General features: G+C 45.9%; 1 protein-coding gene across 1 annotated transcript in view; it reads left to right on the top strand.

Annotated features, from left to right (window-relative positions):
- ANTXR1 (ANTXR cell adhesion molecule 1) overlaps positions 1 to 25,002 on the top strand; it is a 241,894-nt gene that overhangs the window by 96,202 nt on the left and 120,690 nt on the right. The window contains exons 11-12 of the mRNA XM_002709824.5: positions 11,186 to 11,255; positions 12,564 to 12,642. Coding sequence (XP_002709870.1) covers positions 11,186 to 11,255; positions 12,564 to 12,642 — 149 coding nt within the window. The remainder of the gene's footprint in view (positions 1 to 11,185; positions 11,256 to 12,563; positions 12,643 to 25,002) is intronic.

Below are 25,002 nucleotides of genomic sequence, written 5' to 3'. Positions count from 1 at the left end.
TACCAGAGCAGCCAGGAAAATCCTAGCTCTGTCGGATTTCACTGTGTGGCTGGGGTAAGTTATTTACATCTCCACGCCTCACTTTCTCCAGCTGTAAAGTGAGAATAGCAATAATAGCACCTGTGTGCTGGATCGTTAGGAGGTTTCAGTGTGACAGGTGGAGCTTAGAAAAGCACTCAGTCCATGCTGGCTTACTGGGGTTACTTTCTTATTATCATTATCACCATTACCAAATAATGATGGAAAGACATCAGTTGTCTTGAAATTAACATTAACTTTTTGCAATTCCAATGGGACTTTTTAAGCTAAGATCATTCTAAAGTTTGTATGGAAGAATAAACACTTGAGAATAGCCAAGAAAAATGTGGAAACTTGCCCTAGTCGATTTTAAGATGTATTAAAAAAATAGAGTAATTGACATAATGTATGGCTGGTACCACAGTCAGCAAACTGAGCATTGGAACAAAGTCCAGAAGCAGAGCCAAACACTTATGTGAACTCAATATAAAATGAAATCACCTTTCAAATCAGTAGGGAAAGTGGATTATTCAAAACATGGTATTGAAACAATGGGCTAGTCTCTTGGAAAAAACAATTGAGTTTGGTTTTTACCTCACACCTTAGATCTAAACAAATTCCAGATGAACTAAAAATTCTCCTTTTAAAAAAAGATTGATTTGTTTACTTGAAAGTCAGAGTTACAGGGAGAAAAAGGGAGAGCCAGAGAGAGAAAGATCCTGCATCCACTGGTTCACTCCCCTGGTGGCTGCTACAATTGGGGCTGGGCCACGCTGAAGCCAGGAGCCAGGAGCTTCATCTGGGTCTCCCACATGGATGGCAGGCGCCCAGATACTTGGGTCTTCCATTGTTCTGCCTAGGCCACTGCTTTGCCCAGACCACTAGCAGGTAACTGGATCATAAGTGAAGTAGTCAGGACTTGAACCAGTGCCCATATGGGGTACCAGCATTGCAGGTGGTGGCTTTACCCACTACACCACAATGCCAGCCCTGAAGTAAAAATTCTAATGTGATCATGAAACTATAAAATTTCTAGAAGGAAGCAAAAATGAATATTTAGTGGGGAAGGATAGTTGGGCATGAAGGGACACACCATGAAGAAAAAGAAATGAAGACATATTTTTTAAAAAGGGAAGTAGAAAACTGGGAGAAATTACTCATATGATATGTAATAAGCCAAAAGTCAATAGGCAATATAAAGACAGCTTCCAAAATCAGTAAAAATGACGAATGACATATTGATGAGTAAAAATAAGAAGGGCAAACTTACAAGAAAAATAATGACCAAAAAGCACATAAAATATGCTCAGTGTCACCAAGACAGTGCAGATTGGAATAATCAGTTGCCGTGTTTACACCATTCAGATGGCAAAAAGGAACAAAAATGCAGTGCCCAGTATTAGCAAAGATGGCGGGGAATGAGGGCTTTCATTCACCATCCCTGAAAGACCTTTGAATCTTTTGGAAGGCAATTTTTAAAACGAGCCAATTGCATTTTCACACTTTTGAGCCCAGAATTTCAGCTTCATCAAAAGGAAATGATTGCACTGTTCACAAAGGCTTGGCTGCAAGAATGCTCATCCCAATGGTGTGAGGATAGCAAAAGAAAAAAGAACACAGAAAGGGATGGTGGCAGGGAGGAAGGAGAGAAGGCAGGCAGGCAAGCAGGCAGGAGAGAGCAATGCATCTAAATGGCGGCAACACAACTGTTTAGCCATAGGTCATTTGTGATATAAATTATACTTTACCTTTCAGCAGTTAAATAATGTAGAAGAATAATTACTGATGTGGGAAATGTTAATGATACAGCATCATGTGTTAAAAATAAGTTACAAAATGGTGAATTGGTAATACTTTGCTTTTATACATGTACATTTGTGTGCAGAGACTTGAAAGGCATATCAAAATGTTAACAGCCATCACCTCTGAATGAGACCACTATTAATTTTTATTTCCTTCTGTATTTTCTATATTCCCTACAAACATAGGTACTCTATATAAGAAAAGAACCCACAAAAGTTATTAAAAATCAAATTTTAAAAATCTTTGTAATTACTTAGGTTTACAGTACATCTAAAATATTACATTTGGTAATCACCAGACTGCTAGCCAAGAAAATATCTTGGAAATCCTCAGACAAACTTTATTTATTCTGGCTGCAGTTTTTCCTACTCCAGTATTCAGTGTGCTGTGCCAAGAAAAGATCCACTTTCAATTGGAAATCCATTAGCAGAGAGATTAGAATGCTGAAAAGGAGACACTGGGCTATAAGCAAAGAAATTATCCTTTCTGCGCACAGTAAATAAAAAATGGACATTTAACAAATGTAATAATGAAAACCATGCGGGACTATCCTGATGTTGCATAGAAATGCATGAGGTATGACTGTACACAAAAGAAACTGATTTTTAACAAACTCACTAAAACTCCACTTATAGGCCATGTGAGAAATCAGTTTTGTGGTTTCATAGGCACATTTTATCTTTTGATACAAAATTGTACTTCCCAGTTTAATTTCCAATTTGTATACTCTCAAAAGATAAAAAATTTCCCCCTGAGCCGGCGCCGCGGCTCACTAGGCTAATCCTCCACCTTGCGGCGCTGGCACACCGGGTTCTAGTCCCGGTCGGGGCGCCGGATTCTGTCCCGGTTGCCCCTCTTCCAGGCCAGCTCTCTGCTATGGCCAGGGAGTGCAGTGGAGGATGGCCCAGGTGCTTGGGCCCTGCACCCCATGGGAGACCAGGAGAAGCACCTGGCTCCTGGCTCCTGCCATAGGATCAGCGCGGTGCGCCGGCTGCAGCGGCGGCCATTGGAGGGTGAACCAACGGCAAAAGGAAGGCCTTTCTCTCTGTCTCTCTCTCTCACTGTCCACTCTGCCTGTCAAAAAAATAAAAAAAAAATAAAAAAATAAAAAAAAATTTCCCCCTTTGAAGATATTTTTCTCAAACTGAACATTAGTCATGAAGGCAGTTCTAAGAGTTCCAAAGAGGGCTCAGCTTCCCAAGAGACAGAGAGACAACACATTCAAACATGTAAGTTCCAGACTGTTTGTTTTGAAAAATCTGTCCAATTATCCAAAACTGTACTTCATCTTCAAAAACATCTGGGCCCCAGGGCCCCAGGGCTATGATGCCCTAAGGAGATCTTTAAAATTCACCTATGATGACAGATGGGGAGGGAGGGAAAACATAGACTTCCCAAACAAAAGTCTATTTTCTTGGTCAAGGGTTAGAATATTGCAGATCACAATATTGCTGGTCACAGATAAATATCGCAATTTGGATGCATCGCTGGGGATCGGATGCCTGGTGAAAAGGATGGAATGCCACTGTGCATGGCTCAGAATGAAGAGACATAGAGGAACCCATAGTCTCACGGTTCTTAGTGGAGCTGCACCTCAGTTCCCAGTGGGCCTCACACTTCATCCAAATGCCAGCAGGTACTGTTGCTGCACGCCTGTCCTGTGCCTGGTGCTGTACCAAGTGCCCTCCCTGTGTACCTCATCTTACCATCACGGCAGCCGAGTGAGAGCAGAGCCCTTTGTATCCCCATTTGCTGTTGAGGAAACTAAGAGAGAAAAAGGGCCCGAAGTCACCCAGATGACCTGGTGGAAATGACTTGAACCTGGGCAGTCCTTTGTTGTTTCCCAAGAATGATGGGAAAGAAGGGAGTTAACACAGAGATGGACCAGGCTCCTGGAAACCCCAGACAGGCTAGTAATCTGTGCTCCTCCACTCTCCCACAACAACCAACAGTCGGTGAGTATTGGGTCAGAGTAGTTGGTGCAGTGGAGGAAAAAGAAGAAAGAGTGCTACCAGCGGCACCCTCTGTGCAATGCAGCTCTGGCCCCTAACATGCACACCGCAGCTGTCCAGTGACCATTGACTGTTACTCAAGTGTGTGCTTGCAGTCTCCTTCCCATCTCACCTCTGACTGCCCTTTAACAGCAGTCAACATTTGTCACAACCCATGGTCAAGGTTGTGTGGAAGGATTTAGCCGTTTAGGTTGACTTGTCCCTCAATCTCAATTCCAAAGGTAAAATCTCTCCAAACCTAATCATGCACAGCCGCAAGACTGCGTGTCAGGAGACACATACCTTGTGTATGAATGCTGAGTTGTCCTCTACCAAGTCAAAACAAAGCTTTGAAATATATTATTAGCAAATTATAGCTGTTTTGATGGCAGCAGTTATTCTGACCTCATGATTACAAAATTTTAAAAGGTTGATGCTTTGCTTAAAGATAATTTGTAAGTTTTATAAATGTCAACACTCAAGAATTTTTTTTTTTGGTGTCGGTTTATTGAGAGGAAAAAATACTTTGCAAGAGCCCTGAGCCCCATTGCCTTTCTTTAGTTTTCTTACTATATCTAAAACTGCCTATTAACTTCAAATAAATGACAAACACCATAAAATCATGTGTAGTGATCCCAAATAAACAAAATTAATGTGCTTTCAAAATAATAAATGTGCTAAGTACAAAGTAATATGCTTAGAAAAAAATTCTGATATAGAACATCCCAAAGCATTAACAATCTGTATCACTGAGATTTAGGATTACCAAGGACTTTAATTTCTTTTTCATATATTCTGTATTTCTCAGGCTTTTTTATACTAAGCATGCATTACTTCCATAATGAATAAAAATCGCAATCAATGTGGGCAAATAGTTTTTATCCTGAGAATCAGAGTAGCAATGCCGATAACCAGCTTCAGAGCCACAGGGCTCACAGCCTTGTGTAGGACTTGCCATGTGTCAGCCCAACAGACAGTCCAGGGAGCAGCAGGGCTGCCTGTCCTGTGCCTGCACTGCCCTGGTAATGGATTCAGAGCCCTCCCTTGTCACCGCCTCTCCTGGGGTCGTGATGTGATCTTGGTTCTCCTGAGCAGTGTGGCCACGATAACTCATTCCGTTCCCTTCCAGACTGTCCTCGGCTCTGAGTCCTGCAACATGCACTGAACTCAGCAGCCTTCCCAGCCACCATCATCTCAGAACCTCAGCTGTGACATCTGGAGTTCCCCCTGGATGTTAGGAGGCTCCACTTAGCTCCGTGCTTTGCCATATTCCACTAGGGAAATCTGGACCCCTCTAAGCTTTCATGGAGGAAGTTATCAAGAAACACTCTTGCTTACCCCAAACAGGATGTCTCCCAGTGTGTCTCTCTCATCTCTCTCCCTCCTCTGCTCATCATCTTATAACACTTCTGAACATTTCTGGGCTATGATCTTCCAAATAGTATCTTTAGACTCCTCCACAGTGGGCTGAAGGAGGATATAAATCCATGGTAGACATACCAGATTTTCTAACCTCAGAGCTGTAGATACTGTGGCCTGAAAAAGTCTTTGTTGTGGGGTGGGGGCGTCCTGTGCATTGCGCCATCCCTGGTCTCTACCCAGCAGATGCCAAGAGCATTCCTCTCCCAGTATTGACAGTCAAAGCTCTCAGACATGCCGCTTGTCCCCTGAGGGGCAAAATCACCCTCATTTGAGAGCCACTGTACTATACAGCTGTCCACAGATCCTATTAAGGGAGATGACTTGCTTCATGTCACATCTGTGCCATAGCCTGACAACCTGGTAGACACAGTGGGCCTACACAGTCATATCATCTCATGTTTTATAGAGATGAACCCAGCAGTTCTGGCCCTTAGTAGTATCATTAATGTATGTTGAGTACTTATTAAGTGCTAAGCACTTAGTAATATCATCTCATGAAAATTTACAATAGCCTATGCTATGAGTATTAATCCCTTTTTATGGATGAGTACTCTGAACTACGACTAGGGTGAAAAGCCTTGCCTGTGACCACACAGCCAGTGAGTGGCAGAGCTGTGACGGGGCTTCTGAGCCTCAGCTCTTAATGGGCTCGTTGTTCCCCATCCCACTCCACTCTGCCCCAGAGAGCAGGATGGGAAAGCAAAATACACATCCTAGAGACCTATAACATACAATCGGTGAAATGGTAAGGAATAGATTCAGGGAACTTACGCATATCTTATTAGCTGAGCTCCTACCCTGATCCCACAGCACCAGCCAGGGAGAGCTTCCAAGATAACCCTGCAGCAACTCAAGACCAGGGAAAGGGTGGGTGGGTATGGACGTCTTCAAGGAAAAGGATAGTGGCTGGCTTGGTTCTGCCACCTTAAATGCACCCTTTTGGCTTCAGCTAAGCATAAGAGACATTACAAGAGGTATACTACATTCTCAGGATTTTTTCCAACTTTGCCCAGTGCACCTGCACTTCACTACCATGTCTTCCCATTTGATTTTGCCTGTTGCTCCTTGTTGCTGTGACTTGACAGCTGCTGTTCAACCTTTCCAAGTACAAGCCACTCTCCACTTTCAAAATCTGTTTTGTTCCCTGATAGTTTAATGTCTTCTACCCAAGGAATCCTTGGTCTTACCATCTTACTTTTGAAAATCCTTTAGCCCAGGTAGACATATATCTCATACTCAACAAATGTTAATTTCTTCAACTCTCAGCAATGGGTACCCTTTAGCTTTGCAATAAGACCCCCACTTTTGTGAATTATCATTGAGATCAACTCAGTAGGGCAATCAATCCCACCTCTTTTTCTGTCTGGGTTCCAGAAAGCTCAACCCAGATACCTTGAATTTCACTAAATTGGAGCCTTGCTGAATATAATTTTATTTCAGATTTTCATATCACATCTTAAAAGTTTTTTTTCCAAAGCTGGTTACTTTTAGAAGCAATGAGAAGGTGAAAACATCTAGCCCCAACTCTAGCCTGTCTGCTCTCCCTTCGTTTGGGCCACATTCCCACACCAGTTGATAATTTGGTGCTGAACAGTTATACTTGGCTCTGGGATGCCAGGAAAATGCTGCCGAGGCCCAGGGGAGATGGAGGGAAGCAGCAGCCTGAGCGCATTCAGTCTCTAACCTCCACTGTTTTCCCCACTACCTAATGCAAATGTCATAGTAGGAATGTAAACTCAACTTTGGGGCTTACATCAGCTTTTGAAGGGTTTCAACAAACTCCCCCAGATAACACTAGGGGTTATTTTTCTTTTCCTTTGCACCAGAAATAAATGTTTATATCAAGGAAAGATTGCCAAGACTTGGGAAGTATTTGAATTATTTAATCAGCCCTATAAAAGGATTCACTCTGATTGGTGTTTGAACTGGCTAATGAATTTTAATCCTGGTTTTATCCCAAATCCATTAGATAGTCACCAGACTCCTTGGAAGAATTCTGAGAGCTCCTTTCTTCACCAGTCTGAAAAGGACTGCATTGCCCCAAGCTTAAAACCTGGGCATGTACGCACTGGGGCACTGGCGCATTGGAGCATATGGTTTTATTTCTTGGGTTCATTCCCAATGGACCAGGGCTTCTCAGAAGACATCTGAACCTTACCCTAGAGCTGTTCAGCCCCAATCCCCTCTCCCAGAAGGCTCACTTCCCGTTGGTATCCATTCATGCCCATTGAGGGTCATGACTGTCAGCCTCCAAACTGGTCGGTACGAAGGACCTCAGCTCTGATGTGCTTCTGGCTGCATTATACGACTACTGGGCTGACCTTGGGCAAGTCATTTCAACAAAACCTGGGTCTGAATTCCAGCTCTGACAAATGATGCAGCACTAGCTCAGCTAACCTTGCTGAGCCTCAGTTTCCAAAACTGTGAATAATGACAGTATCTCTGAGTATAGGATATTAGATTAGTGTGTGTGTGTGTGTGTGTGTATACAAACTCTCTAAAACTTTTTTTCATTTTTTAAAAGATTTTTTATTTACTTCAGGCAGAGTTACAGACAGAGAGAAGGAAAGACAGGGAGAGAGAGGTCTTCCACCCGATGGTTCACTTCCCAAATGGCCGCAGTGGCAGGAGCTGGGCCGATCCAAAGTCAGGAGTCATGAGCTTCTTCTGGGTCTCCTACGTGGGTACAGGGGCCATCCTCTACTGCTTTCCCAAGCCGTCAGCAGGGAGCTGGATCAGAAGTAGAGCAGCCGGGACTCAAACCAGCAACCATATGGGATGCCAGCACTATAGATGAAGGCTTAACCTACTATTGGGCCGCAGAGCCAGCCCCAAAGCTTTCTTTTTCCTAGGAATTTCTGCCCACTAGAAAGATGTTGGTTTAGAAAAATGAGTAACACTTAGTCTTCACTTTCTCTAACTTTAAGCCACACGCTCCCATAGCCTATTTTAATTGTGTGGTGCCCTTGTAATTAAGTGGAATCACATTTGCTGGGTGCTTATTAAGTGCCAAGTTTTGCCCTTTGTACTTTAATGCACTCTTGGTTACTCCTCATACAACTCTTTGCAATGATGTCATCATCACCATTTTACAGATGAAAAACTAGTCCCCAGTCATGCAGTAGTAAAACACAGGCCTGGGATTTGAACTTGGATCTGTCACACCCTGAGGTCTACTCTGCTGCCCTCTGTGCCCTCTGTTCTCAGCCCCCAAGACACCCAGCTCGCAGGTCAGGGGCGTTTGGCATTTTGATGTGATGACACTCACTGGTCTCCAGGTCCTGATCCCATCAACTTAACGTTCCTTTCTCAGACTCCTGCAGGCAACTGCTTTAGCCTGTGCCACCAGTGTGCACAGAATTCTGAGTTATCTTTGGTCCCGGATGAGCAAGTTTAAGCTTCAAGACCATCTAAAAATTCCATTTCACTTCTGCTTTCAAACTCCCACTCCTCCCTAATTTCCTCCCCAGTTGCAAATAAAAGCCACGCAGGCTGATCCCAGCTCCGGATCTCCATTTCCCCGCCCACGCAGTGCTAATGAGCGGTGAAATGGCCCCTCAGTGGGCGAGAGGGCCAGAGTGTCCACTGTCCTCGGAGTGGATTCCAGTTGTATCAGCATCACAACACCCTGGCTTTGGAGGGTACAGCAAGCCTGGCACAGCCCCTGAGCCAAACGTGGCCCGGCCGAGGAGCCGACGACAAAGGCTCTGGGCCCTGCTTCCCAAGTGGACGAGCCAGGAAGGAGTCAGATGATCTGAGTTATGGAAACCAAATGGCCCTCCTTTGTTGAGAGAGAGAGAAGAAAAAAAAGTCACTCATTTTTGTGGTGAAGCAAAAATAGGCTCCAAACCAAACAATCCCTCTCAGAGCAGAAAATGCCAACTCACAGAGCAGGCCCACAAGCCCCGGAGGCCAACAGACTCCCAGGGGCGCTTGGGAGAGGGGTCAGAGCTGTCCTGGTCTCAGCAAAATCGCCTCAGTTCTCCAGGGAAGTTTTCCCCTGCTTTGTCCCAGGAATATTTGGTCTCCCAAGCAGGAGAGGGAGATGAAAGGAGGGGAAAGTGAGAAATGTCTGCTTACCCAGGCCATGCTCCTCTCACTGCTGTCCAGTCAGAAGGGCAGAAGGAGCAGGAAGTTGTTCAAAGGCAACCCGGAAGTGCGTGCAGCCCCTGCCACAGGACCACAGCGTCCCAGGCTGGATGGCTGCAGTGGGCCACCTGGGGCGCCCTCCGCAGAGTGACCCAGCTCTTCCCACAGACACAGCCCCAGTCACGAGGCCTCCTGTGGCGGCTGAGTGGCCGCCCATGGCTCTGTGGGCAGGAGCTGCCCCCCCAGGTACTGCCAGGACATGTGCTGCAGAAGAAGCTGCAGTCACAAGAAACTAAATACAGGGGCTGCTTAACCACGCCTATACCGAGTTTGGTTAATCTTCTAATATAAACCATTCCTGGGGTGGAGAATCGCTTAGCGAGGAAGAAATAATGCAGGAGAATTCAGTTCTAGTCCTGGCTTTGTGCATCTGAAGGTCACTGTCACCTCTCTGATATCCACTCTGCTTAATGTTCCTGCCCTGCCTTAGCGCACAAGGTCTCCTTGAGAAGGAAATTGAGTGAGGCTCTTGTCAAGGGTGGCCTTAGAGCCGGTTGAATGAGCATGCAGACTCTGCAGCCCACCTGCTTGGGTGCAGATCCAAGTGCCTCTGTGTTATGTTGGGAAGTTACTCAATCTCCCCATATCTGTTCCTCACCTTTAACAGGAAGGGGGTTGGGCATTTAGTATCGCAATTAAGACACCTGCATCCCATATCAGAGTACCTGGGTTGCATACCCTGCTCCAGCTCCTGGTTCCAGCTTCCTGTTAATGCAGATTCTGGGAGGCACTAGTGATAATTCAGGTATTTGGGTTCCTGTCACCCACGTGAAAGACTTGGATTGAGTTCTTGGCTCTTGGTTATAGCCTGACCCAGTCCCAGCTGTTGCAGAAGGCATTTAGGGAGTGAAGCAGCAGATGGGAGCTCTTTGTCTCTCTTCCTCTCAAATAAATGTGTGAAATGAAGCGGGTGATATCCCTCCCTGATAGCACTGCTGGAAGGGAGCGAGTGGCTGAGTGATGCCTGCTGAGCACCTGCACACAGCCTGCATTGATGGAAAAATGTCTTGAAAATCAAGAGGCAATGGTGATGGCTCATGTGGTCAGGTCCGCACACGTGGGAGACCTGGATTGAGTTCCTGGCTTTGGCTCGGCTTAGCTCTCACCATTACAGGTTTTTGGGGAGTAAACCAATGGATCAGAGCTCTCTGTCCTTTCTCTCTCTCTCTCTCTCTCTCTCTTTATCTCTTCCTCTCAAGTAAGTAATTTTTAAAAAATTAATAATAAAAAATAATAATCCTAGTTATATGCCACCTGGGAACTCCCATTTGTTTGCCCTGTCTGTTCTCATGCCATTCCTCCCACCAGGAATGCCTCTTCCCCCTCTCTCCACTAAAGCACAGTTCATATTATGGATTTCCTATGACCTGAACATAGCAGCCAGGCAAAAGAGTGCCCCCTGTCTTCTGAATCCCAAAGATGTGTTAGTTTGGCCACTTCTTGTTTTGGTCAGAGAACTTTTCCCATAAGTATGACTTTTCTCCCAAACTAGACTTGAACATGATGCTCCATAGGACAGATCCAGCCCGTTCTTGTTTCCCCCTCCGTATTCCTGCTGCATCCGGGGAGCTCAGCCTCGTCCACTCACTGGTTGACTCACCTGGACACACAGGGTCAGGAGATGTATGCAGGCAGGAGTCCTCGAGTTCACTCTGACAGATCCTCCCACATGAGCAGTTTCAAAAAGCTCTTTGTTTCTCTGCTGTCTCCATGAACTTGGCTGATGGCCTTCAGAAGTCACTGAATTTGAAATGAGAACACCTTGCCTCACTCCTCTTAATGCAGCGTCTTCTGTTTCACAGATGAGAAGCCCTTCGCCGTAGAAGATACTTACTTGCTGTGCCCAGCGCCTGTCTTAAAAGAAGTTGGCATGTAAGTTTTTACCAGCAGCCAAACCAAGTAGCCAACTTGGAGAGAGGAGGTGAGGGGACAAAGGGAAAAATAAAACTTGTCCATACCAGGGCCTTAGTACTCCTCCAGGTAACAATAGTGCTTACCTAGGCTTACCCAGGTGCCAGGTATTTTGCAGGGTCTCACTTCCTCCTTCCCACTTCCCCGTGAACCAAATATTCCCATTATGCCGATTTCACAGATGTGGAGGCTGAGGCTGAGAGCTTTGCCATAGCTCACACGCAGTCAGTGGAAGCATCTGGTTTCCACCTCAGGTGTGACTGGCCTAATCACAATGTCATCGCTAGAAAGCTCCAAAACGCATGACCTCACTCCATCATCCTGATTGCCCACCTCCTCCCCAGAGTTAAGGGAACTCAGAAAGGAGGCACAGAGAGGCCAGGTGAGGCCACAGCTGGCTCATGGCAACCGAGACTCCAGACTCAGGCCTTCGCACGTCACCTCTCCTCCACAGGACAGACTAAGTTTTCTGAACTAATTTATGGGGTAAATCTCCTGGTGATGCAATTATAAGAAGTGTTAGTAAAGATGTGATCAAAACATTCAACAGCATAACGTGGGAAAACGGAGAAGCAGTGTTGGTACAAAGAGAAAACAACCTCTTCAGAAGCCTCACTGCAACAGGCTAGAGACAGATGGCTTCTTGGAGGATCAGAAGGTTCAAGCTGTTCATCTGAATTCTGCTTTTAATCACTTGTTCTCTCTGGAAGACCTCCAACCCAGTTGTCTGACATTCACCTGTGATTCCCCTGTTGCTACAAATTAGCCCAGTGGCCACAGTGCACACTGCAGTGGTACCTGAGCTCACAATTCTCTTGAGTGTCTTCTAGAAGGGAGGCAGAGAAGGCACACAGTTCATCCACTGCTTTACCTCTGGGAGCTCACTGGGCAGTACAAGGTCACCCCCATTGGACCACTGCGTGTCCAGATAACAACAGTGGAGCAACAGGTTTATAATTTTTCCAATTTATTCCCAATGATGTGAATCATTGGATAAGAATACTTTGTCCACCACGATGTGACAAGTTAAATGGAAGCAGGTTTTGCCCATTCGGTGCAATTCACTGAAATGCAAGGTCTGAATGCATTGCCTTGATACACCTGCTGAGAATATCCCGATATCTTTTACAAAGGGGAAAGTCAGGCTCCAGGGAAGCAATGCAGTCCCAAGGGCAGTTGGGACCAGAGAGAGGAGGCCTGCAGAGCTGGCTGTCAGCCATCGCTCTTCGCACACCGTACTGAATATCACTGGTTCCCTTCTCATTGCAGGAAAGCCGCCCTCCAGGTCAGCATGAACGACGGCCTCTCTTTTATCTCCAGTTCTGTCATCATCACCACCACACACTGTGTAAGTCGTAGCCTTTCTCTTTTCTAAAGCCCTCCTTATCCTTGTCACTGTCAACAACATTTCTTAAGCACTAGTTGTTTCTAAAGTATCCCTGGAAAGTTTTCTGGTTCTTCCATGTGTTCCCCAAGCTTTGCTCCCGGCACTGCAGGGCCAGCCATGGACTGGGGCAGGGGTATACGGAACCCCAGAGTATATCAGAAATGCCTGTGTCAGGTTCTCCAGGGCCACCACTCCTGTTACTGTGGAGGAGTGGAACTCGGGCTGCATTAGTCAGTTCTCCATTACTTAGTGAAATACCTGAGGCCTGGCAGCCTACAAGGCAATGAAGTTTATTTAGCTCATAGTTTTGGAGGCCCTGGTGCAGGGGTCCCCTTTCTGCCCACCTCCTTGTAGATGACATCATAGCGGACGCACTCGTGAGAGGAAGTGATCATATCACTAGACAGGAAGCCGGGGCAAAGAGGGGCTCCTTCCCTCCAACCTGCACCCAGGAGAACTAACTCAGGGTCCCGTGAAAACTGCCTTAATCCCCTCCTAGGGTAGCATCCCAGCTGGGCTTCACCTCTTAAAATTCCCATCACCTCTTACCATCTCCCCAATGGGGACCAAGCTTCTGACACATGAACTCTTAGGGGACTCCCACAAACCATGTGTGAATCACAGCAGTGGGTTATGTGTGTGTGGTTGTGAGGTTGGCTGTCTGTATAGGATGAATTTAAAAGAGAATGAGCAGAAAGGATTTGGACAGCACATAGGGAAAGCACATCTTAGGGAGATTTCTTCTTACAGGAAGCAGGAAAGTAGAATTGGCTGGAGGAAGACATGGAGTCTGCAGAGGACCTTTTATTTAGGATGGGAGAAACTGCAACTTGTTCATATGATTGTGGAAAGAGTCCAGGAGAAAATGGAAAATTGAGGAAGCAAGAGAAGGAGGGAGCAGGGGTCCTTGTGGTAGACACTGTGGGGCAGGAGCGGCCACTGCAGGCTCAGCAGCTCCTCAGAGACCCCTCCTCTGGACCCCTCGTGGCAGGTAGCTTTTATTTCCGGCTGTGCATAAAGTCATCTGGGGAGCTTTTTAAAAAATAGTGATGTCCTGACTTCATGCCAGACTGGCTGAACCAGAATCTCTGGTGTGGGCCCCCGCTTTGCCAGCTCCCAGGCCTCGCTGGGAGGTTGCAGTGTGAGTGTGCAGCTATGACTGGGAGCCCTTCAGTGTCTATGCTTGCCCCATCCTTTGCTGGAGTCTCAGAACCCCGCCTTTCTGGGAGCACCAGTGTTTAGTAGTTCATGGAGAAACCTCAGCCCTTAGCATGAGCATTTCCAAAGTCACTTTGTCTGAATATTCGTTTCCTTTAACTGAATGCACTTTCTCCATTAAACCACTCTGGAAACTCATGTGTTTGGCAGGGTGGCCAGCTCAAACAGTCATTACTGCTGCTTTCTGCTTGGTCTTTGGGATCCGTGTTGGTAGAACCCCTCAGTAACTGGAGACAGGATGTAAGAGGCAGGCGCTGGAGCCAGATAAGATAAATATGAATTATCTCATAAACGAACAGGGAGCCAGGCTCATGACGGCTCACGTGTGCTCACATGTCTCCTAACTGCCTCTACCATCAATTTTCATCCTGTGTTAGGGGCAAACCAATTTTTTTGAAAGCACGGTCGGCCCTGTAATGGGTATAGATGATGGAAAAGTTGGCTTGGCCAAAGCAAGAGACTGGGGTGGGGTTGCTGCTGAGAAGTATCACTGCTGAGAAATGTCCCCGTCTTGGGCATCTGATCGACCCTCTAATCTGGAGGCCTGAATCAGACACCACAAAATTTGAAAACTGTAGGCAGAAACAGTGAAGTTTCTTCAAGTGTACCTTGCCTGATGCTTTTGGAAGCTGTCAAGCTTCAGGAAATGATTAAAATACCCCAGATCTAATAACTGTGTTCCAGATTCCTCCCAGCTTTTAAGTGATCCAACAGTTTGAACCTGTATTTCTCATTATGTCTGACCATACCACAGAGAAGCAGCCACTGCCTCTGAGACCACAGCGCGGGGGAAGTGGGAAGGGGAAATGTCTCAGGACTAAACTTGTGGTGTGACAAATACAGGGCTACACATTTCAATCAGGGCCTCTCAGCAGAGAAGAAAGGATGTGCTTTCCAGGGTACTGCAAAGTTAAAAGAATTCCCGATAAAGTCCCACTGCATGGCTGTGGCTCACTTCAGCCTCCACTTACATCTTGTGTCTCCTTCATCTGAGTGTGTGCCACTAGCTATTCTGTTCAATTAATCCTTGATCAAGATTAAGGGTTCATCTTAATAAGAGGATACCTCCCCAAAAGTTCACAAAAAATGTACATTGTCATTCTACACCGTTGCTCAACAAACTGTTTCAAGTGCCCTCTCATATTCTGCATTATTTTCTTTTCACTAGAGAATGCTTTGTTAGTCTACAGCGAGATTATCACCACTAAGATTTGAAGTCCAAGTCCATTCATTCATTCATTTATTCAATAAATACTCATTGATCACAATCTGCTAGGGCACCATCTTGGGTGCTTGGGATACATCGGAGAAGACAAAAGTGCCTCTGTGATATGGGGAAAATCTGATAATGAGCAACGAACATAACAAATTAATTACATACAAAGTTAAAAGGTGACACATGCTATAGGAAAAATGGGACAGGGTAACAGGATCTGGTACTACTTGGGTGAGTTCATTCCAAACATAAATAAATTAATGAATACATTGAGGAGGTGGCATTAAAGTGGAGACATGGGTTTCAAAGAAATTAACTCTGAAGTTATGGGAGGGTGGAGGAGGAGGAAGGGGCATTCCTAGCCAAGTGCCCCAGTGCTAAGACCCTAAGGTCAGAGACCCCTGGTGTTCAAGGAAGAACAAGAAGTTCTGAGGGCCCGGCGCCACGGCTCACTAGGCTAATCCTCTGCCTTGCGGCGCCGGCACACCGGGTTCTAGTCCCGGTCGGGGCACCGGATTCTGTCCCGGTTGCCCCTCTTCCAGGCCAGCTTTCAGCTGTGGCCAGGGAGTGCAGTGGAGGATGGCCCAAGTGCTTGGGCCCTGCACCCCATGGGAGACCAGGATAAGTACCTGGCTCCTGGCTTCGGATCAGCGCAGTGCAGCGGCCGCAGCGCACCGGCCACGGCGGCCATTGGAGGGTGAACCAACAGAAAAGGAAGACCTTTCTCTCTGTCTCTCTCTCTCACTGTCCACTCTGCCTGTCAAAAAAAAAAAAGGTTCTGAGGTGGTCTCCGAAGAGAGAGTAAGAAGGGCAGTAGGCAGCAAGGTAAGTGGGGTGGCCCAGGTTTTTTTTTTTTTTTTTTTTTTTTTGACAGGCAGAGTGGACAGTGAGAGAGAGAGACAGAGAGAAAGGTCTTCCTTTGCCATTGGTTCACCCTCCAATGGCCACCGCGGCCGGCATGCTGCGGCCGGCGCACCGCGCTGATCCGATGGCAGGAGCCAGGTACTTCTCCTGGTCTCCCATGGGGTGCAGGGCCCAAGCACTTGGGCCATCCTCCACTGCACTCCCGGGCCACAGCAGAGAGCTGGCCTGGAAGAGGGGCAACCGGGACAGAATCCGGTGCCCCGACCGGGACTGGAACCCGGTGTGCCGGCGCCGCAAGGCGGAGGATTAGCCTAGTGAGCTGCGGCGCCGGCCAGGACTTGGTCTTTTGAGCAAAGGGGACACATGATGTGATTTACGTTTGAAAGACCACTCTGGATGCTGGAACAGCCTGTGGGGACAGGAGACAAGTATGGAAGCAGAGTGACTCATTAGAAAGCTTCTGGCAAAAAACAATGGTGGCTTTTATCAGGAGGGGACATGGAATAGGAGAAGAATGGTCAGAGTCGGATATATGCGGATAATTTTGAAAAGTTCATGGGAAGATGGAATTTAAAGATTTTGCTTCAATGCAAAAAAAAATGAAAGCCATGCATAGCTTTTTATTTTAAAAAAATTATTAATTTATTTGAGACGCAGAGTTAGACAGAGAGAGAGAGGTCTTCCATCTGCTGGTTCACTTTCCAAATGGGCACAATGGCCAGAGCTAGGCTGATCTGAAGCCAGGAGTCAGGAGTCAGGAGCTTCTTACAGGTCTCCCATGCAGGTACAGGGGCCCAAGCACTTAGGCTATCTTCCACTGCTTTCCCAGGCCATTAGCAGAGAGCTGGATCAAAAGAGGAGGAGGTGGGACACAAACAGGTGCCCATATGAGATGTTGGTGCTGTAGGCGGAGGCTTATCCTACTATGCCACAGTGCTGGCCCCAGTTATTTCACAATGTGCATGTTCCGTGGCCTTTTTAAAAGATCCCTAATTCACATGAATTTCAAAATTTTTGTTCAAAATAAACTTATCTTTTAATTCCATCTACTATTAACCTTTTGAAGTATGGCTCATATGTTGAGAGTAGAGCCAATAGGTTTCTGGAAACAACAGATGTGAGATGGAGAGGAGTCAAGGGTTTCATCTGAGTAACAGAAAGGATGGAGTCGCCTTCAGCTATCAGACAGGGAGAAGACTACAGGAGGAGACCTGGGTAGGATGGGGAAGAGCAAGGGATTCACTTTGCTGTTGAATACTTGTATGCCCTTGACCAAGTAATTTAGCCTCCGTGTGCTTTGGTTTTCCAACTAACAAAACTAAGATCGTAATAGCTTACATATCCTGGCAGGATTGTGAACATTAAATGAAATGATGGATGTACAGTACTTGGCAGAAGTCCTGGCAGGCAGTAAGTGCTCAACAAATGTTAACTGTTTTATAGTGAAAGCTTAATCAAAACTTTTTAACTAATTGGAGACTCTTTCTAGACAATGACTCCTTGATTCAGAATCCCCTTTTAACAAAGGGCTCTTCTCAACCAGATGTGTCTCTGGGAGTGTGTGTTTGTCACCCAAACAAGCCCAGGTGGTTGAAAGGGGACAGGCAGGATGACTGGAGCTGCCCAGGGAAAAGGACCTATAGTCAAGCATAAAATGCCAATGTCCTACTGGGCTGAGCCATGCCTGGGCGGAGCAGAGCTGCAGGTGGGACGTGTGAGCATCCAGAATGTGAAGCAAGGTCTTGGCTTGCGTTTGTTTCTTGGGCAGCTACTTTGCTACACAAGGTTTTTAGATCAAAAATGATCCCCTGGGTCTGACTAAAGGGTTAGTCTTGTCAGTGCCAGTCAGGGCCTGCCCAGTCCATCACCTGGACCCAAAAGGCATGTTAAAATATGTAGCTGAGGCTTTGCTTTTCTCACTTTATTGGGTGCCCATTTGGACAACTATGTCACAAGTTTTCAGGATCCACAATGAATAACTATTGCTCCTGCCAGAAGAAGAAATTCCATGAAGTTTTACAGGAAGATTTTTCCATCCAAGAGCTAAAAGATTCCTATACAAATGGTAAACTTTACTGAGCTCCAGACTGGAGAAAACAGCCAAGCATCCACAGTCCTCGCTCATCACCATGTCAAATACACCCATCTCTGTTGTCTTAACTGGCCTCAAGGGAGGCCCTCGGCCACAGGTTGGAGAAATCACCCATATGATGCTGGGGAAAGGAAAAAAGAATGTTGTCCTTTTTTTTTTTTTTTAAGATTTGTTTGTTTATTTGAAAGTCAGAGTTACACAGAGAGAGAAGGAAAGGAAGAGAGAGAGAGAGAGAGAGAGAGGTCTTCCATCTGCTGGTTCACTCCCCAATTGGCCGCAATGGCTGAAGCTGCGCTGATCCGAAGCCAGGAGCCAGGAGCTTCTTCCAGGTCTCCCACGCGGGTGCAGGGGTTCAAGGACTTGGGCCATCTTCTGCTGCTTTCCGAAGCCACAGCAGAGAGCTGGATCAGAAGTGGATTGGCCAGGACTCGAACTGGCGCCCACAGGGGATGCCAGCACCACAGGCAGCGGCCCTACTGCTACACCACAGCACCAGCCCCAGAATGTTGTCTTTTTGAGAACAAAACAGGCATATTTTAGTGCCATAAGGAAAAGTTTATAAAGACTTTTTATAAAGATAAATACTTTAAAATTCTGTAATTTCCTACACAGAATTCCGGCAAATCACTCAGCAAGTATCTCTTGACCCCCTACCATGTCTCCAGTGTTCCTCTTATGCCTTACAAAACTTCCTGAAGGAAGTTAAAAAGTCTAGTTGAAGAAACAACTCCATCAAGGTATCTTTGAGAAAGAACAAGACTGTGGGAGTTGGGTATAAATGCCATAGGATTTCAGAGAGAGGAAGGATGAGTGGAGGCAAGAAGAGCCATGAGGACTTTATGGAGGAGGTTGAATCACCTAAGTAGGATTTGAAAAATGACAATTACAGATGAAAAAGTGGGAAGCGATATTGGCCTAAAAAGAAACCAATCTGACCAAAAGCTGGGTGTCTCTGAGTGTGGGTTGTTCATGGTCCCTCCCTGAGCTGTCACTCTGTTTTTCTCTTTTCCTTTCATTTTATATCAATCCCTGTTACCTTCTGATTTGGGGCTATTTCTCAAGGTGGCAGTTTCCATGGTAGGACATACTTTCCTCGCTCTTGAACGTGGTGACAGTGCAGCCCAGTGCTTGTCCCTATTGACTATAATCAGTATTAGATATGCATTGGTTTCCAGGTTGGAAAATCACAATCTTCAAACAGAAGAAAGAGACCTACAGTTAGAAATCAGGTTCTCAGCATTCCAGCTAATGCACACCCTGGGGTGCAGCAGTGATGGCTCAAGTACTTAGGTTCCTGCCATCCATGTGGGAGATCCAGATTGCATTCTGGGCTCCTGGCTTCAGCTTCGCCCAGCCTCAACTGTTGCAGGCATTTGAGGGAGAACCAGAGGATGGAAGATCTCTGACTTTCTGTATTTCAAATAAATGAAAATAAATAAAATTACTTTATTTATAAAGAAAAAAGTAAGTTTCTAAAATCTTCACTATATAGATGCACAGGCTTGTCTTCCCCAGTCCCTGCCCCTAATTTATATGAAAAAACAGATTGGCTAGCAAACCAATAATATTTAATAGACTTGTTCAGAGAATTATTGTTGAATGAAAACAAGAATTCAACAAACTCAGTCATGAAGCATCAAAGCAAGAACACCTGCTCTATAATTGTAGCATAATGAAGGAATTGAAGTACAGGATATTGAGTCAGAAAACCTAATTTCGCATCCCAGTCCTTCCAATCCCAAAATAAAAAACTGTCTATTCCAAAAATTGGTCTTGGGCAAGTGAACCTGAGCCTGTCTCAGAACCTGCCTGTCATGTCTGCAATGAAGATTAACGGCAATGTATGTAAGGGCATGAGATACACAATAATTTGTCAGAGAATGACAGCTGTTTATTAGTTCATTGACCTCATTCCCTTTTCTTGCCAAGTAAAAGTCTAATGGCCTGCCCCATTAAAAGATTTGCCATACACACCCTGTGGCTTACAAACCCGCTATTTTCTCCCTGATTAAGTAGCATATTCCATGTTGAGTCCGTGATAAGACTGGGCTTTAGGAACAGGTTAGAACATTTTTGAAAATATTACCTGTAGGATCACTGTGGCGGGGGTGGGGGTGGGGGCTGTGGATATGGAGTGTAAGGGGTATTGGGGGAATGTCAGTACATCAGAACTAGTGTTGTCAAACAAAATTGGGTTGCAGTCTCTTTGCTACTTTCAAAAAGTTTTTCTCAGTAAATGATTCAAGTAAATAGTAACGGAAGTGGAATATGTAGATTTAGGCTATTTAGAAACATAAAATACAGCAAGAATTTACTCAGGGCCGGCACTGTGGTGTGGTGGGTGAAGCTACCACCTGTGGTGCCAGCTGCTCCACTTCCAATCCAGCTCTCTGCTGTGGCCTGGGAAGACAGAGGATGGCCCAGGTGCTTGGGCCCCTGCTCCTGTGTGGGAGATCTGGAGGAGGCTTCTGATTGGCCCATTGTGGCCATTTGAGGAGTGGGCCAACAGATGGAAAACTTCTCTCTCTCTTTCTCTACCTCAGCCTGTGGCTCTGCCTTTCAAAGAGATGAATAAATCATAAAAAAGAGAACTTACTCAACTTGATGCATGATTACTGCATAGAATATTCCTCTTATCGCTAAAATATTCTACCACACCCAGCATATTTGGAGGCATTTTATAAAGGAGGCACAGTTTTGTGCAGATGAGCTCTGCACTGCAGACCGCACCCGCCCACACCCCCTGAAGAGACCACAGCTCCCTGTGGTTTAGGAGTGCGGTTTGATTTCTGAGGAGATGTACATGAGGCCACCTTGGTTCCCAAGGATTTTTCAATAATTTTATCCTTCAGATCTTCATGAATTCCCAAACTAGTGACAATTTTCTATAATATTTGTCTTGAGAGAGGGCAAGTGTGTATGTGTATATGTGAAAGAAAGAGAGACCTACAGTGCCCCCCCACCACACAGCTACAAAGAACTATCTGTTTCAAAATGTTATTGGTGCCACAGTTCAACTCTTTATTTTTTTCAAGAATTATTTTATTTATTTGAAAGACAGAGTTACAGAGAAAGGTAGAGCCAGAGAGGTCTTCCATCCTACTGGTTCATTTCCCAAATGACCGAAACAGACAGAGCTGAGCTGATCTGAAGCCAGGAGCCAGGAGCTTCTTCCGGGTCTCCCACATGGGTACTGGGGCCCAAGGAGTTGAGCCATCTTCTACTGCTTTCCCAGGCCATAGCAGAGAACTGGATCAGAAGAGGAACAGCCTGAACTTGAACCGGTGCCCATATGGGATCTGGCACTGCAGACTGGGGCTTTAACCTGCTGTGCCACAGCGCTGGCCCCCATAGTTGAATTCTTAAAGAATCAGAATTTCTTGGAGAAGGCAGAAGATTCTGTACTTTAGTAAGTTTGCCAGATAAATCTTAAATGCATAAGACTCTTACCATTACGCTTACCTAACACTCATTTGTCCTCCAGAATTTTTTCAAACATCATTAAAACCTGTTTAAGTTAAATGAATTATTTCCTACTGCACTCCTAATCCCATTCATTTAAGAATGCTATGATTTTACATTATGAACCGTTCAACAATAGTTCCTTCTGTTGGGTACCTTTTCTTGAAGTAAGTTCAGAATTTGCCTAAAAGAATAATTTTAGCCCAGTATGACCAGTCTAGAGACTTCTTCACTTTGGTCTTGCAAAACACTACAAAATGTTCTCTCCAAATTCCCCTTTTCTGTATTCCAAATTGTCTTAGTCCATTTTCTGTGGCCGTAACAGTTGCCACACATTGCATAGTTTATAAAGAAAAAAAATTGATTTCTCACAGTTCAGGGAGTGAGAAGTCCAACAGTAAGATGGTGGCATCTGGAAGGGCTGTCTCGCTGCAGTGTAGCTTGGTGGAGGGCAGCAGGAGCGAGGGCGGAGGCCAGCCCGGTCTCCCTTCTTCTCGTAAAGCCATTGATCCCATCACAGCCCCCGCCCCCCGACCTCATCTAACCCTACTACCTCCCAGAGGCCCCCCTCCAAATATCTTCAACTTGAAACTGGGGATTAAGTTTCCAACACATGAACTTTGGGGAACACATCCAAGCCATAGCACAAGGGGTCCCTTTACCTCTTCCTCTCCCACCAAAGCCTGGTGAGCCACAGACCTGTGGCTCTTTGTTTTGGGAAGAAGGAGCCAAGTTAGCATCAGTATTTACTACTTCATGGCTCCTGGTGTCTCCTAAGAAGACAGGCAGAGGTAGGTTACAGCTTTGGAAAGAACTGGAGAGTGGAGTAAAGAAAGCATAGACGTTGGGAACAGCAAGTATCCCCAGGCTCAGTGTAGCCTAGATGCTTCTTCAGGAAAAATAGACTATGTCTTGTTCAGCATTGCAAACCAGCACCCAGCGCAGAGTCAGCACGTAGTAATCACTCAGTAAATAGCTGACGACCGAGTAAATGACTGAATAGGCTCTATCGAGGTTCATACTGAAACCGGGCCAGCACCTGTTGGTGAGAGAGGAAGAAGCCTGAGTGATGTGGGAGTAGAATAGAAGGCTCTGAGCCAGTTGGAGTTTGGTCTCCAAGAGGAAGGCCAACAATCCAATCTTCATATCCAAGGAACTTGGACCTAATTTATGAGGGACAATTCTCCCAGAAGAGAAATTACAACCAGCAATCTCAGACAGGACAGGCATCAAGGACCTCCTCAGAAGAACACAGTTTCAGAAAGGAGCACACCCCTGTCAGGGATTCAGACCTGCTGGAAGTGTCTGGAAATATCCCACTTGAGTAATCAGGATTCACGCCAGGCCCCTACTTAGTCTGTGGGGATCTGTCGCACCCGGCTGGAAACCAGGAAGAACCGTAGACACTGATAGAATCTAGGTCACTCCAGAAAAGCAGTGACTCAGGGAACACTGGCATGGACTGAGCTCACCCCAGAATACAGCAGTTTGACTGATCTAGATGCTGCCAGCCAAGGCTGAGGGTGCATTGTCCGCCGACATGAGGGCTGGCTCAGGGGGAAGTGCTGGAGCCCAGAGATAGTGGTCCCAATGGCTTCAGAGAAGAGGCTGCAAAGGGAGGGCAGGGACCACTTCCCGGCACCGTCTGCTGAGCTCTGTCTTGGGCAACTTCCCAGGTCTGTTTTCTAGGTCGGTTCCATTCTGTTACCCATTGCGTTAAAGTAACTTGGGGTAATTGAAATCCAGCCTGGTTTTGTAGTCACAAGGCTCTCTAGGTAAACAGACAGCTGGCATGGCTGCCCTTGAATTTCACCAGCCTGGTAGGGAGTAAATCCAGTAGCCTGTGCTGAATGGCAATCTCACCTTTCAACATAATAAAAAATTATTGCGTACTCTTTGGAGAAAGCAGAAATCAGAGGAGACTTTTTCCCTCTGTTTCTTGTCCAAGGTCAGAGAAACAGTCCATCAATCAAAGTAGGTAGCTATCTTTAGTCCAGATAATTCATACCCACAACTATTAGCATGTAGACCTCCTTATTAAGGAAATAAGTGAAGAGGTTGCAAGTGACAAACAGAGCCAAAGATACCCTAACCATCAACACCAATAAATATTAAACCAGTACAGTGTGCAAAGTATTAGAAACCCAAAGAATAGCCAGTCCTTATCCTCCAAAATCCTACACCATAGTTGCCAAGACAATATATGGACTCCAAGAGGCCAATGTTGTATGATTGAGAGTACAAAAAAAAAAACAAATATTACGCAAGTACCCAGAAATTATCTGTCTGTTCCGAAGACTCGTGAGCCTCCACACAGGCACTTGAATAAGCAGATTGACACAAATATGGTCTGAGGAGCAGCCAATTATTGAGGCCAGTGGATTAATCCCCGGTTACAAGAAAGCTTTTCAGCCCTTCCTACATAGAGAGCTGAATAGCTCTTCTAGAAAATCAGGCAGTTAATGATCTGCTCAGCCCAAAAGTGTCTTCCCATGAGTGTCTTTTTTTCCAAAAACAACTTCCCCAAAATGTTTCTCAGTACTATGAAACAACTCCTGAAGAAGACGCAACCAGAGTGGGCAGTCACGCTAGTGATCCAGATGCTCACATCCCACACCAGCGTATTTGGGTTTTGATTCCCAGCTCCAGCTCCTGTCTCCGGCCTCCTGCTAATGCAGACCCTGGGAGGCAGCAGTGATGGCTCAAATTATTGGGCCTCTGCCACCCACAAGGGAGACCTGAATTGAGTTCCTGTCTCCGGCCTCTAACCCTTAACCCAGTTCTGTCCATTGCAGGCTTTTCTCTGTAGGTTTCTTCACCCTGACAACATTATTCCACTTCAGTTCACTTTTCTCCCACATCCACCCTTCTCCTTACCCATTCAGCTTCACATCACCTAGAAGAGTAAAGGGGAGACTGGGTTAAGGGGAGATGGGAGACTGACCCTGAAGATGACTTGAATGACAAAAGATGGAGTTTGGGCAGTGGGGATTCATCAGTGGAGGCACAAGCATTTTTCTTTCAAGATTTATTTATTTATTTGAAAGACAGAGTTATACAGAGAGAGTTATACAAAGAGAGAGAGAGAGAGAGAGAGAGAAAGAGAGAGAGCAATCCATCCACTGATTCACTACCCAAATGGCCGCAATGGCCGGGCCTGGGCCAAGAGCCAGGAGCTTCATCTAGATCTCCCACATGGGTGCAGAGGCCCAAACACTCCTGCTTTCCCAGGCACATTAGCAGGGAGCTGGTTGGGAAGTGGAGCAGCCAGGACTCAAACAGTATGGGATGCCGGCACCACAGACAGAGGCTTAACCCACTGTACCACAGCCCCACAAACATTATTTTAAGATTAATCCAGAATTTGTATGCTCTATGTATATTAATTATAACAAAATAGTATTAATTTGGCTAGCACTGATTCACAAATTTCAGTCATTTGGAAAAGGAATAGACTCTAGTTTACTCT

This window comes from Oryctolagus cuniculus, chromosome 2 (assembly GCF_964237555.1).
Source record: "Oryctolagus cuniculus chromosome 2, mOryCun1.1, whole genome shotgun sequence".
In the NCBI taxonomy this organism is placed as follows: Eukaryota; Metazoa; Chordata; class Mammalia; order Lagomorpha; family Leporidae; genus Oryctolagus; species Oryctolagus cuniculus.
Note: the sequence above shows the minus strand (reverse complement) of the source record. Positions and strands in the feature narration are given on the sequence as shown.